Source organism: Branchiostoma lanceolatum, chromosome 3 (genome assembly GCF_035083965.1).
Source record: "Branchiostoma lanceolatum isolate klBraLanc5 chromosome 3, klBraLanc5.hap2, whole genome shotgun sequence".
NCBI lineage: Eukaryota > Metazoa > Chordata > Leptocardii > Amphioxiformes > Branchiostomatidae > Branchiostoma > Branchiostoma lanceolatum.
The window spans coordinates 10,338,217-10,352,538 of NC_089724.1; the positions used below are offsets into that span (position 1 = coordinate 10,338,217).

General features: G+C 40.6%; 1 protein-coding gene across 3 annotated transcripts; it reads right to left on the bottom strand.

Moving 5' to 3' along the window:
- Positions 1-14,322, bottom strand: LOC136430157 (zinc finger protein 143-like). Of its 3 annotated transcripts, none has more exons than XM_066420487.1 (18): positions 14,215-14,322; positions 10,990-11,160; positions 10,416-10,473; positions 9,728-9,859; positions 9,193-9,285; positions 8,592-8,681; positions 7,982-8,077; positions 7,470-7,570; positions 7,001-7,168; positions 6,484-6,609; positions 5,614-5,815; positions 5,027-5,206; positions 4,400-4,633; positions 3,924-4,006; positions 3,213-3,383; positions 2,811-2,951; positions 1,967-2,161; positions 1-1,085 (listed from the first exon to the last, which is right to left on the bottom strand). In XM_066420487.1, exons 2-18 carry the CDS (start codon positions 11,119-11,121, stop codon positions 927-929), a joined length of 2,361 nt encoding a protein of 786 aa, XP_066276584.1. In that variant the 5' UTR covers positions 11,122-11,160; positions 14,215-14,322; the 3' UTR covers positions 1-926. The 3 variants fall into 3 exon arrangements, with proteins under 3 accessions (XP_066276584.1, XP_066276585.1, XP_066276583.1); XM_066420488.1 differs by lacking the exon at positions 14,215-14,322 and adding an exon at positions 13,927-13,988 and having other exon boundaries at positions 9,728-9,823; XM_066420486.1 differs by lacking the exon at positions 14,215-14,322 and adding an exon at positions 13,927-13,988.

The following is a 14,322-nucleotide window of genomic DNA, read 5'->3' on the forward strand; positions in this document are numbered from 1 at the left end:
TGACTGTTGCTCAAACATGTTATATTAGAAATGGTGAATAGAGTGTGACAAATAAATTAAGTAAATGAACATACAACTTTACAGGTATACAACACCAGCTATGGACTTAGTTCGTAAGTACAATACATACAGATTTGTAAAAAAAAGAACCTTGAAAACACATTAGACCAAAGTAAAGATCACACAAACTGTCTATTTACACAAATTGTCATGAAGAATGCAGCATTTCATTTCAAACTTTTACACATACCAGGTCTCTAAATAGACTATGGGTCAAAGTTCATCATATCATTTCCCTCCCCATACCAAAACTTGGTGCACAAGCTATTTGATTCATTTCCTACGTTTTCAGTTTACATATTTGTATACACGTTCAATTCCACAGCGACTATCCTTGCAAAAACAAAAGAAAAGGAATTTGCGTGTACTTTTGGTGATACATTTGTAAAAAAAACTACCTGAAACTTGAAGATTTATGCCTGAAGTACATGCGGCTTTATTATGGTAAGCTTATTAAATTAGTGAGTCTCGTTCTTATATTCTTTTCCTGTGTGAACTGCATATGCGTGTCTACATCATAAGACAATTTCCACCTTTAAATCTGCAATGCTTTACTTTTCCTCTGAGTCTGACTACAACCGTTCCGGGTATACGAATCAGTGCTACATAAATATTCCAAAAACGAGCTGTTACAGTTAAGTATACATATACATGTACATCGTCCTGTTTTCTTCATTCCTTTACAAGCCAGACTGCAGCTCATTATAATTATGATTCCTGAAACACTTGAAAGACCAAAAACAATACCAAAAAAAATGGTACAAAGTTGAAAACTGTTTGCACTGAAACAACATTATAAATATCATACATCAAAACGTTTCTACAAAATTTTTTCCGTACAAACTTCGCTAGTTTCCTGTTCACTGCTAGCCCACTATGGAGTCTGGGTAGGCGGTACTATCAGGCTGTTCTGGTATTTGGTCATCACCCCCTGTGGCTGAAGAGGGTTCTGCCTCTGCACTAGCTGTTCCATCATCCGGCTGTACCCCTGCTACACTGATGGTTAAGTTTTGCTGCTCAGCTAACTGTAGATGAATACATGTTATCCATGAGTTTGATATATGGAGAGACTGTTGTAAAAAAAATGAGGGGATCATTCCTGAACTTTCTATCTTGTTGGTGCTGCATATCTGGCTGTTTGACATATACTACAGGTTCATTTCTTGCATATACATGTATCTATCTTTTATTCTTTATGCCATATTGTGTTGATTTGATTGTATGGATGACGCCAGTTAAGAGAAAAAGTTTTTACAATACATTAAATCCTCCTGAGCAGCTGCAAAATGTGCAAACATATGCCGTGAATCAAAAAAATATATATTAGAAAACGGATACTAATGCTGCAGAGTGCCGAAGCAAATTCCAAAGTCAAAGAAGATGTGAAAAACAGAACTCAAGAATCTAATGTTCAGTATACAAGTATCATAATGCGTGATTAGTCATTTGTTCAACCTTCCTGACCACTTAATATTTCATGATGAAGACAACATTTTTTTGCCAAAGATTTTTTCACACTCTCGCATCAGTTTTGGGGTTCCTAGAGAATGCCATCCATATAATTGAATCAACATGGCCTTACTGGCATGTGTAATGTGAAGTATGATTTTTTTGTTGTTCACAGACTGAATAAAAGCTCTAAATGGGAACTATGCGGCTCCAAATATCTTACTGAGGAATACTGCGGTGCCATAGATGTCGGTTAGCTGAGGAATGAGTCCACTTCACTTAATACTGAAGTATGATTTTTTTTTACACATGCATGTGTGCTCCAGGGGCTGGGGATTGACAGAACCGACTGGAGGGTCTATGCCAAGAGCAGACCTGGCGAGCCCTATGCATGTCTGCAGCCGCCATGCATCAGACACTGATGCCTGCGAACGATTGATTGCTTGTGAGTACATACCTGCAGCAGGGTTGCCTGTGCACTCTCCACGGCTATCCTGGACCCGTCGTCCATCTGTGCCAGGCCCTGGTCAGCCTCCTGAGAGTCCGGCTGCTGGCTGATGTCCGCACTGCTGCTGATGGCCTCGCTGCTGGACTGGCTGGACGAGGCTGCGGAGGCTGCCGCAGCATTGGCCGCAGCTTCTTCTGCAGCAGCCTGCAGGGTAGCAACAATAGCGTGAAAGGTTGAAATGTTTGTGATGATCTAATGTTAACAGTAATCTTCACCACAAACTTAAAACTGCTGCAAAATGCTTGTTCTGTCAACCAGCTGGAGCATTTCAGCATTTTCTGCCTACTGTGAAATCAAATCACAGCAAACTTGAATGTAGTTACAGTACACTGTACACTAAGAAACATGTAAACAATGCTCATTTTAGGTTGTGGAAACTTGCCAGCAATGCTTTATCATGACACCAACTATAGAATTAGAGATATATAAATTATTTACTCTTGATACTATAGATATAAACAGGGCACAGATATGTGTATGCAGAGTAAGACATATATTGCACAACAGTTACTGTTAAGTTTCAGTACTGTTTGATTCATATACTTGCACTACACAAATGCGAATAAAAAACTGTCATATATCATTCAGCAGTTGCATTCAAACATCTTACTTTCATGGTAGGAATCATGTAGTACCAGCTATTGTGGCTCCTAGGGCCTGATTCTTCATTTACTGTTCTTCATTCAACACAATGAAATGCAGACAGCAAAGACCAAAAGCTAAACAGCAAGCATGCTATCGACCAGCCCTATTCAAAAGTCGTAATTGTTTAATTATGGAAGTTGAAACTGACCTGCATGGCTGCCAGAGCTGACCCGGGCTCTGCAGTGATAGAAGCTGCCTCGCTGGCCGTAACCATGGCAATCTGCTGTCCATCCTGTGTTACCATGGTAACAGGGGCAGCATCTCCCGTTGTGGTGGTTACACCTTCCACCTGGGAAAAATGTTTATTCAAGAAGTTTTCACATGCATTCATCAAAGGATGACAATACATGAACAGTCAATGGACAATTGTTTCAATTGAGGAAAGTCTTGTCAAGTGCCTTTCCCAAGGGCACAACATCAGTGGCATGTCAGGGGGTTCGAATCCAGGACCTCTGGGTTCTGGGCCAAACACCCCAACCATTACACCAACACAATGCCACTTTTACACCAACACAACACCACTTAACAATAAGAAAGACTTCTCAGCCACCTGCATAGCTGCCAGTGTGGAGGGGTCTGCAGCCACTGCCATGCCTTCTGATGTGGTTACCATGGTGATCTGCTGTCCATCTTGTGTAACCATGGTGACAGTCTGCCCCTCCTGGGTGGACATGGTGCCATCTGCTGACGTCACTACTGCCAAACCTTCTGGTAAGCCACTCTACAACAAGATTACTCATTATAAAGTTCACCAAGACTATGATGTAGTCTCTAGTACTATCTGTTTACATGACATTCTTTGGCATTTTGTGGACTACCAGTAAAGAAAAAGAACATTTTGTCTTTTTGAGAAAGACAACTATGAACAAACTTGCACTACCGTTTAACCTGTCCTACTGGTTCTGCGGTAAACCATACAACATAAGGTTTACATGTAACTTCATGAGATGCATATGGTTGGGTTACCCTTGAATAGCCATATTCGCTTTCGGCTCTTAGAAACCTTTTGCTTATGTCTGTCTCCTAGTCCTAAGACCTTTGAGACTCTCTTCCATCCCTCCCATTTTGGGCACTACAGTTCTCCAACCTTTGTAACAACCACTCACATAACACGCATCTGGGGGCGTTGTTTCAAAAGCCACATTGCTTTCAATTTCTTTTGTTTTCCATTTCTATCCCCTTAAAGCTTCCATCTCTGACACTTTTTCATCCCTTCCCTCTTGTATCCCACAGTTCTCCAGCTTTGGTGACAACCACCCACCTGCTGCGCCTGATCAGCTGTGAGGGTCAGCTGGTACTGGATTCTGGGTCGTTTGGGGTCAGGCTCACCATCAGCTTCAGCAGCTGGGAAGGGGAGGGTAGAGAATCATGGTTCTTTCCCTACAACTTTTCCTACATCTGCTAAACTACATCAAACATCACTTTAACAAGTACAAAATTAGTTTCACAAGTTTGGTTTCCATCATGACCAAACAAATAGAAAGAAAACAGTTGTAAAGGAAGGTAATTATCATATTTCAAAGGATTCATTTTTTTTAATTCAAAAGTACTCTTTACAATTTCTTACCAAATCATCTTTACAGATGGGGGCTTTTTATTTCATCCGGTTTTCTTTATGACGTAAACCAATCCTCTGCAATGCTGCCACATCAAAAACCAGCTGGAACCAAACCTCTGCTTGGAGATACATGTAATTAAATGTTGACGATACCAAAAGGAGGTAGACGCTATTGTTACCTGGAGCTGCGTAAAACTGTGCTGCCGGCTCCTCCCCCTCCTCCATGGCTTCGTTGTCTCCGTGAGCGGTGCGTTTGTGCATGGCTAGGGTGGAGGTCTGGCGGTAGTTCTTCCCACAGTGGTTACAGATGTAGGGCTTGGAGTGGGTGTGGACTACGTGGTGTTTGTACAGACTGGAGTACTCTGTGAACCGCTTACCACAGCCTTGAACCGTGCACACGTAGGGTTTCTCACCTGTGTACATTTGTAGGATTTACGTACATTTGTACAACATGTGCATAAGCCAGATCAAGTCAGTAATGACAACATGGCATGATGAAATACACAAATTCCTGATAATATCGAGTTGGTAAAATCAGGTGTGAAATCTGGGTTTACAGCTTGAATTTTGATACAAACGCATAACTTTGTAAAAGCTAGATTATCAAAGAAAAACAAAGCAAGAACATCAACATGTTGAATAAACTTTAAAACCCTTGGATTCAGATACAGTAGCTCTTGTGAAAAACCATTCACCTCATTCTTTGCTTAATGAGAATCCAATATATTCAACTTTGGTAATAATAAATGGTGACCATTTTCAACTTGTAGTACAAAGTCATGAGCAATGCCAAAATGTGAACATACCTGTATGAATGCGGGAATGGTTCTTGAAGTTTGTTGCGGAGGCGAAGGACCTGCCACAGCCTTCTATGTTACAGACGTACGGCCGTTCCCCGGTGTGCGTCCGAATGTGGACCTTACGGATGTTGGACGTGGTGAAGGAACGGTCGCAGCCCTCAAATGGGCACTTGAATGGCCTTTCACCTGAGGAATCATGAAAATGTAAAAAGCATTTAATTTGCATTAAAAAAAATTACATTCAAAGTTTCAACCACAAGTAAACAAGGTAGTCTCATAGCCTTTTTGAGGCCATAGCGGCAATGAGTTGTTACTCACTGTGTCGAGGGCACGGTATTGGAAATTAGACATACCACACATTCCATTGTCTTTTACATAATATCCCAACAGCAATCAGGTACCCATTTTTACACCTGATTGGAGTGAGGAAAGTTGTGAAAAGCGCCTTTTGCAAGATCACTACATGTACGTCTAGCCAGGAACACCAGGAATCAAATCTGTGACCTCCCTGTCTCAGGTCTGCTGGCCAAGCCACTCGAACATTCACAAGCACTAATGTATAAATAAAACAACAACATAAAATGTATCCAGACCTGTGTGTGTTCGTACGTGTTTCTGAAGGTCCCCTGATGTCTTGAAGGCTTTGGTGCATGTTTCCTCGGGGCACTTGTACGGCTTCTCCCCCGTGTGGGTTCTGGTGTGGCTCTTCAGACCGTAGCCTGTAGCAAAGGCCTTATCACAGCCTTGGTGTTCACACTTGTAGGGGCGGTCTCCAGTATGGGCTCTCTCATGAACCTGAGTAGTGAAGCCAGCACAAACTCTAGCATCAATTGTTACAGTGCTGAGAAACTATTTCAAAGTGATGTTAAGTATGAGCAGTTCTTTTTCTTTACAACAGACATTACAAAATGCATATATCTGATGGTGAAATTAAAAGGGTTCTACCTCTCTACATTCATGTACACACTGCAATGGTTTTATACAAAATAATGTTCTTTTACAAAATCATTTTCACACTTACTCATTATGATGACTTATATACAATGTAAGAGAAATTGTCCTTTACAATGTTACATTTCAAAACAGAAATAGTCATAGCTCTATACGAGTGTTGACCTGTATTATGTTTCCACCAAATGATAAGAATAATAGTAATAGTTTATTGCAAATTCATGCCCGTAGGCTAATTGCATGTTGACAACAATGTCAAAATACAAATGTAAGGTAAAACAAAGGTATACATGAGTACAAAATCATTCTATATTGTTATTCTACAGTAAGTTTCTATATCTACGGTACTAATGCGGGGTTTGATTTCTTCTCTGATAAGAATGCACAAAATATGCATGATACCTGACATAAATTTTATACATGTATCTTCAGTTCAAATCTCTTACTGTTTTACCTAGCTGATGTCCAGTACAAAAATGTTTAATATGTATAACATGCTGAGGTCTGCCTACCTTGAGATGGTGTGCGGTGGTGTACAGTCTCCCACATCCCTCAAACTCACAGCGGAACGCCTTCTCACCCAGCTGGGCAGCCTTCATGCTGGTTCTGGGGCCTGGAGACTGGGTGATCTGTAGGATCTGGGAACATGCATACCAAAAGGATGTACATGTAAGAAGCAGGATGACAACAGGACAACTTTCCTTCATAATCACGCAACAATTTTTCATACATCTACTAAGAAGTTGCTCTCAGTCATAATACCTTTTCATTGTCATGCATGCTTTGAGTGTGATATACATACAATAGACCCCTTTCCAAACTCTGGTGCGTTGGGCAAAAAGGAGGGTCGGGAGGTTAAACAACGTACATAAACAACGTACATAACAATGTTATAAAGCTGAAAAATAAAAAATGTTTCACTGCCCTACTCTCGTTTCTGCCCAACACACCGGAGTTTGGAAAGGGGTCTATTGCCTGTATATCACACTCATAGCATGCATGACATGTTTCATGCAGTTTAAAACTCACCCTGGCCTTCTCAAACGTGATGTGTGTCTGGTCGGGCACCAGGGCTGCAGCAGAGGTAGTGGTTGGGGTGGGCACCATGGAGGGGCCGTCGTCGTGGGGGAGGGTCGTGATGGTGGTGGACGTCACCGCACCGTCTGATTGGCTGACTGTCTGGTCCCCTCCACTCACCTACATGTATGGATCACATATTCGATTTGCTCAAAAACTACAAATATTGATGTGTTGCATTGTATTCTTTCTCCAATCTCAATTTTATTTCTACATTTGTACCTTCTCCTTTTAAGCAAAATTCTTCTTGAGCTGAATCATCGATCCACAGAAAGTAGAAGATGCTACAACAACACCACTAATGACTGTTCTTCTTCCTTCATGCTGTGGGATCATCATCTTAATCAAAAGTACCCTGACCCTTTAAGTTCAACTGCAATGATTAACAAAATGTGCCCATCTATAAGAGGGAAAAACCTACCTGCGATGCGTACTGCTCCAGAGCACTGATGGACGTGGGGTCAACGCCCTCATCAGAACTACCAGGAAGGTTGTCCAGACCTGCATCGCCAGCATGCAACACTGCATTATAAAGGATTTTATGCATGAGTAACAGTTGGTCATAATCATAAGACACAATGACTGTCATTGTCCTATTTAGATATAAAAAAATTGGTTTCAACATCTCCTTGTTCATAACTTTTTCCACATAAGATTGTACATTTGTGACAGACTTCTTCCTTGTACTATACCTTAATAGTACATAACTGTCTTCTGTTTTCAAGTTATTCAACAATGAACAACACAACATTTAGATAAGATGGTACATTCATAAGTGAATTTCAGTCTGTTATTTGGACACGCATCACAGCTAAAATAAGCCCAACATATGTACTATACAAAGGTCAACTTACCTTAGCTCCTATATCTAAAATTCTGGCTTCAAAGCGCTATCCATTCATAAGCAGCAAAATAAGTGAGCTGATGTGTTACCTCCCTCCCCATGCTGCAGCACAGTTGAAGGTGTGTGGATGTAGGCTGTCGTGCCATCTTCCAGCTGTACTGCCTGCACTGTGGTGCCTTCAAAACCTGAGGAATAAATACAAGATGATCCAGATGAACCATGACTTCTACACTCCCCTTAGAGATATGTGAAATAAAATTGCCCAACCCATCATTTTAACAAGCAAAAATCGGTGTGTAAAGATATACATGTACATTTGTAGAAAGAGCTTTTCACCAAAAGAGTTGTCAGCAAACTACATTGTAAGTTTCATCTACCAACCAGCAAAATTTGCCCCTCAAAGTGCAGGATATAGCATTTCATATAGCATTTCAGAGGGCTAAGATTTCAAAATTTTCCAGGGGAACATGCCCCGGAACCCCCTAGGATTGTCAGGCCTTGGCGCAATGCATTATGTTGTCGGCGCTTGACAGAATGTTCCGTCAAACAAAATTTCAGGCTGGCTAGGACGCTGCTCGTACAAGTAATTTCTAAATACATGTTGACTGCAAAATGTCCCTTTCAGTAATTATTACAATATATGCTTGCAAAGTCATGTTCCTTCACATCTAGTATAAGAGCTATGAGTTGAAGGAGTACCTTTGGGTGCGTGGTGAATATACGCTGTGGTGCCGTCCTCTAACTGTACTGCCTGTCCATCTGACATCTGGAAACCTGTGGGGTCAGGTTCTGTAAACAAAGATGTTTAATGAACTCCATTGCCTACATACTGTAATTCTAGCGATTTTCGTGGTGACCACTTCAAAATTCAAAGTTAAGCTGTAACTAATCAATTACAAAGTCTGTCTGCACTCCTTGTTTCTGAAGAAATAGCTACATCTGTCCATGATTACTTTAATCAGATAATCACTTAGAAAACTCTATTTTTTCCAACACATCAATGAACAAGGCATTCTGAGATAGCAGACTTCACCCCTAGATGACAAGTACTCTCTGCCAGAACATACAACAGCACACAAAACTGGGACAAACATGTGCAAAAGAACACTTCCCAGCTTTGGGTCTTGAGTAAGAATCTGTTGCATACCTAACAAATTATTCAAATGAATCAAACTTCACCCCAAAAGGAATCTGTAAGAAAGAATTTTTTCTCCTATGATTTCTTTGGCCGAGATATTAACAAATCTTTATGCATTAGCATATAATAAGAAAGATAACATTAAACTCTATTTAAGCTAACCTTTCATTGTAGTTGTATCTGCTGGCACGGCCTGTACATATGCTGTTGTACCATCTTCCAGCTGGATAGCCTGGCCTTCCACCAGCTTTCCATCTGTCAAACAATGGAAAATGTTACAAGTATAAAATGTATTCTCAAATATGATGGGTACAGCATTACAGGTAAGTCACATGGAAAAGGAATATGAACTCTAAATTCTAAGTTATAAGAGAGACTATTGCTAATATAGCTACATGTACAGCTACATGTACCAAAACTAACACAAATCCATGCCCATGTAGCGAGAGGATAAAGAGTCAGGCCTAGGCTTATATACTCTGCCCATAATGAATGATCAGAAAACATATGCCCCAATTACAAGTATCACATTGCTCTACATGTACATGGTGTTTTTTACTATGTTCTTCTGTCTGTGTGTATATATCAAACCGAACATGGCTGACTAAAGATTAGATATCATACAAATGTAGGTAATTTATATTGTTCATAATCATATGCTGTATTTTGTTCTCTAACTACTAAAATATACACGTACCTTTGGTTGGGTTGTGCTGGATGTACGCGGTCGTCCCGTCGGCCAGCGTTACCGCCTGGAGTGACTGCCCGTCCACCATGTGCAGCGTCTTGCCATCTGAGGACAGATACATTTGTCCGAGGTCTGCACGGGCTGACCGTTAGGACAACAGCGAGACGACCGTTTACTAAATATGGCGGACCGGTAACCATGGTGACGTCCTTACCTTCACATGACCTTTGACCCAGAACATGCATTATCCCTGGATGCTTGCGCTTACTAATTGACACATAAAGCTATTTGCATAATACATGCATTACACCAACCTGCAACAAAGTGGATTAACACAATAGTACTGTACTACTATTAGCTAACATTGTAGTTCAAATCAAACCATAAGGCAGAAATAAATATATTGTAGTTGACTTATCCTTCATGCATGCAGTCACAAAGAAAGAAAGCTGACTTTTGATAGTTCTATTACTAAAAGTAGAATTCATGCCAAGCGTTGGTGAAAACATGAAGAACATAAAAGGACTTGTGATTTTCAGGTCTGAGCATTGAACCTGAAAACTGATGAGCAACTTAAATCAAGCATGCATATACATGTACACTGTATGGTAGCATGGTATGGATGAGATCAACATGTTGTGAAAGCAACTTTAGTTCCAACATGACAATTTTAACATACGCCCTACCCCCTCCATACCTGTGGACACACCCTCTGCCAGGGAGACAGCTATCTGGTGGTCTTCTGTGCCACCGTTCTGAAAAAATGCATAGGACAACACTGCATAACTGACCACTTGACTGAGCAAAACCAGTGGCTACGGACAGGTGGTCTTGATAGACAGTTACTGCCAGACCCCCTTCCCCCGAAGTAACATACTGCTTCTATTCTTATGTATGCAATCATATAGCCATGTTATTAAACAATTAAGTCAACTCACAGTAATATTACATTAGTCTTAATTCAACATGTTTGCTCTTAGTCCTAGCCATTGGGTTTCCTGTTGTTTGTTTCCATTTGGAATGTGAAAAACCGTCGAAAATATAGCCTAAGAACTTGAAGAAGTGAAACAATGATGACATGATTCTACAACTTACAAAGTACATGTATCTTCATTTACACCATGTTGTTCTGTTTCGTCTATCAAATAATTGCTGTGAAATTAGAAAATCTCATAACATGTTTGTGCTCTTAAATGTTAAAGGTAATGTTTTCAAAGGGCATCAATTTGAATTTCTGATGAATTTCAGGAGAATCTTGCTGTCCTACTCACAGCTGTGTGCAGCTGCATAGTGCCGTCCCCTGACTGGGCCAGTAACATCCCGATCACTTCTTGCTCGTTGGTTGCCATGGCGGCAGCATCAAGCGCCTTTGGCTGGCTGTCGTCACTAGTTGCTGCTTCCATGCTGTTGAAGACAGTGTACTTGCTACCCTCTGTGAATCACTACATGGAAAACAATGTTTCGGCTTAGAGTTAGATTAGAATGTTACTAGTTTAACTTAAGGCCCAGATATAGATATTGATGGGTGACTGAATAAGATTGAACATACTGTATATTTCCACCTCACAAGTGCTTAATACGTAGCTAGTAATAGAAAATAAATTCTAAGGATAATATTTTCATCCACTTTGTCAATGTGTGAGGAACAGAATGCACTTTGTCAATGTGTGAGGAACAGAATGCACTGTTCACAAAGTCAGACACTTGGGACATTGTCAGCAGAATGTGATATTTCAAAACCGTTCAACATATGTATGTTTTGTTGCCACTTCTGAATTCATTGACGAGAATGCATATAAGCACATGGGAGAACTGTGTGGCAGTATCCTACAACTTGTATATAAGTTGCAAGTATAAATTCAACTTTTCCAAGCCCGTTGGATTTTATCACGACACTGTGTTGACCATGTATGGACAAATGAATAGGCGAGTGGAACCCCCGTTTTTTGGCGTGGTTGGGGGGGTGTTGGATAAACACGCACAGATCCAAGTTTCAGTTTTTTGTGCTGATTTGTTTATACAGATTGTATGTTTATGTTTATGTTTATAGAACTTACAAGTTGAGTGTGTTTTAGTGGAAGTGCCATGCTGTCCTTGCCATGCTGTTATCTGGAGAAATATGCTATGATTCGTATGAATAGGGGTGTTTTTTTTCGGGGGGGGGGGGGCCTTTTTATAAAAAAATTATATTTGGCTATAAAATGAGGCTGTGACAGAGGGAAACCTTTTGTGTAAAACCAATATTACACATCACTTCCTACAGTCATATCTCAACTTGTGATTACCTCAGAATATTCTTGCTTTTATATTGTAGTTTTCAATAGAGAATTACAATATTTACCATTAACCTGGGAATGCTACTCTATATAATAATACATATTCATTCTCACAATTATGAAATGTTTCTGTGATTTTAAGTCTAAAGATGAGGCTTTCCCACATACACAGTATCCCATCCTACCTACCTCACTCACAATTCCAGGCCAGCATGGTGGTAACTTTGGGATGTTTCCCACGTAAAGCTCGCATCTTACTTCTAATACCAACCAGCTCTGAACCCGATAGCCAACATACTGTTACTGTTCACATGTGAGTCTAGCTTGTTTACGATACCACTGTAATCCTTTACCTCTTCTATGGTTCTCAGTGACAACTGTTCATGTGAAATTCTGTTTATCACCTTCCTTTTGATGATGATCAAAAAGTTCAGCATGAAAGTGTTGTGTTTTGAATTTGAGCATTGTAATCTTCTGTGCATTTTAAAATCTGAATTTCATTACATTCTAGTATATGTATTTTTTCAGCTCTAAATATAATTTGAAATTGTCCTATAGTATAAATATAGGTGTGTGGCTGTGTGCGCATGCTATGGTCAACACAATTTTACTTGACTTCGAATTCGGTGCTCAAAATACTTTCTTTTGGTTACATGCAAAACTGCATGTTGGCAAATATTATACAATTTCAAACATCTACATGCAAAATTACATATTTGCAGTACTAAACACAAAATTTGGCCCTACTTCAACATTGAACATTAACTGTGTGTACAAAGCTCATACATGTATTTACAAGAAATTGTGTGTTCCGAAATACTACCGGTATACTGTATACAGTTTACGAGGAAGGAATCAATTTTTTACAAAGAATTTTGTTGCCTAGATGCCAGACCCCCAAACTCTAAATAAACTCTAAGGATTTTGAGGCGATAAAAATACATGTGCTGCTACGATCATTCTGGAGATAGGGAAATGCAGGGTGATAGAGTATGAGACTTCCACTGTGCAAACAAGTTGCATATTCAGAACATTTTTACAAGCAAATCTAGTTTTAAAATTAGACATCTAGTTTAGTTAGTACCTAAATCCTCAAAACGCATTTAACAGTAAACTTGTGAAACACTGGAACATTATATTGCATCAACATTTGTACTTTTCTTTCTGCTGTTGGTACTTGCTTTATTTTTACTCTTCACACAATAATTTCTTAGTATATTTGTACCTTAATTCTAGACTCGAGAATTTGATGATGCATGGCTGTGATTACATCATTCACGTGCAAAAACAAACATATGAAGTTCTTGTCGAGCATAAGAGTAGAGCAGAGTAGAATTTTCGGTCAGGTAGGACTGTTCCAGTTTAGACCGCTCTTCATAAAATTATGTTCGGACTGTAGTATCACAAAAATACTTCCAGCTGACTGCCCCCCTCCCACATTAGCGTCACTTTTTCTGATTTTCACACAAAACTCCATATGCCCCCCTCCCCAGAAATCTGACAATGACGTTCCAAACATCAGTTTTCTCACGACAGACGTGAGAAGAATGAGAAAATACGACAGAGAACGGTCAAAGTGAACTAGAAATGGCATCTTCACACAGTCTTCCCGGGCGCCCGGGCTGCCGGGGAAGGTTGGGGGAACCAGGCGAGTTAGGAGAGGGTGGGGGAGGCGGATATTTTGTCCCTTTTGGCGACTACACATCCAACATAAAGCCGTCTGAGCCGCCCACAACGACCTAGCGCCATTTTGTAACCCATTTCCACCACCAGCAAATTGTCTGGTGTGAAAACTGCGCCAAAATGCCTCCCAGCGCCCTCCACTACGTTTTTCTCGCCCGGTAGGTCCCCAGTAGCCTTCCCGACCAGTCTTTGGGGCTCTCGAGGCTGTGTGGGAAGGAAAATGGCCTCAATGAACGCTGGGATTCAAACCTGAGTCCGCTCCAGGACCGCCATGCACCAGGGCTGAGCACGATGGGCCGGAAAATCTCAACCCGGCCACGGAACATGTGTAAACAATGTGTTCAGATTACTAAGGTAACCTATTGAAAAATATACATGTTCCCGGTTCGCTTACGGTAAAAATGGCTAACATTGAGATAATTAGCCATTCTATGGCTAAAATCTCGCTCAGATCTCGTCACGACAGGTAAGATTTACCACGTAGCGAGAGATACATGTGTTGGTGAAAGATTACAGGGGACATGAGGTCATTCTTACCGACTGGAGGCGACAATTTTTGACGAGAAGACAGGGTGTCCGAGCGACGTTTGAGGAAACCAACACCCTGACGTCACCTATTAGGATTGTGATTTGGTGGGCGCTCGG

Excerpts from the sequence above, each read along its gene's own strand:
- LOC136430157 (XM_066420487.1), bottom strand. The coding sequence starts at position 11,121 with ATGGAAGCAGCAACTAGTGACGACAGCCAGCCAAAGGCGCTTGATGCT. Across the intron at positions 9,286-9,727 it reads CCAGCACAACCCAACCAAAG|ATGGAAAGCTGGTGGAAGGC; the intron begins GTACGTGTATAT and ends ATTGTTTGACAG. Across the intron at positions 8,078-8,591 it reads TATTCACCACGCACCCAAAG|GTTTTGAAGGCACCACAGTG; the intron begins GTACTCCTTCAA and ends TTTATTCCTCAG.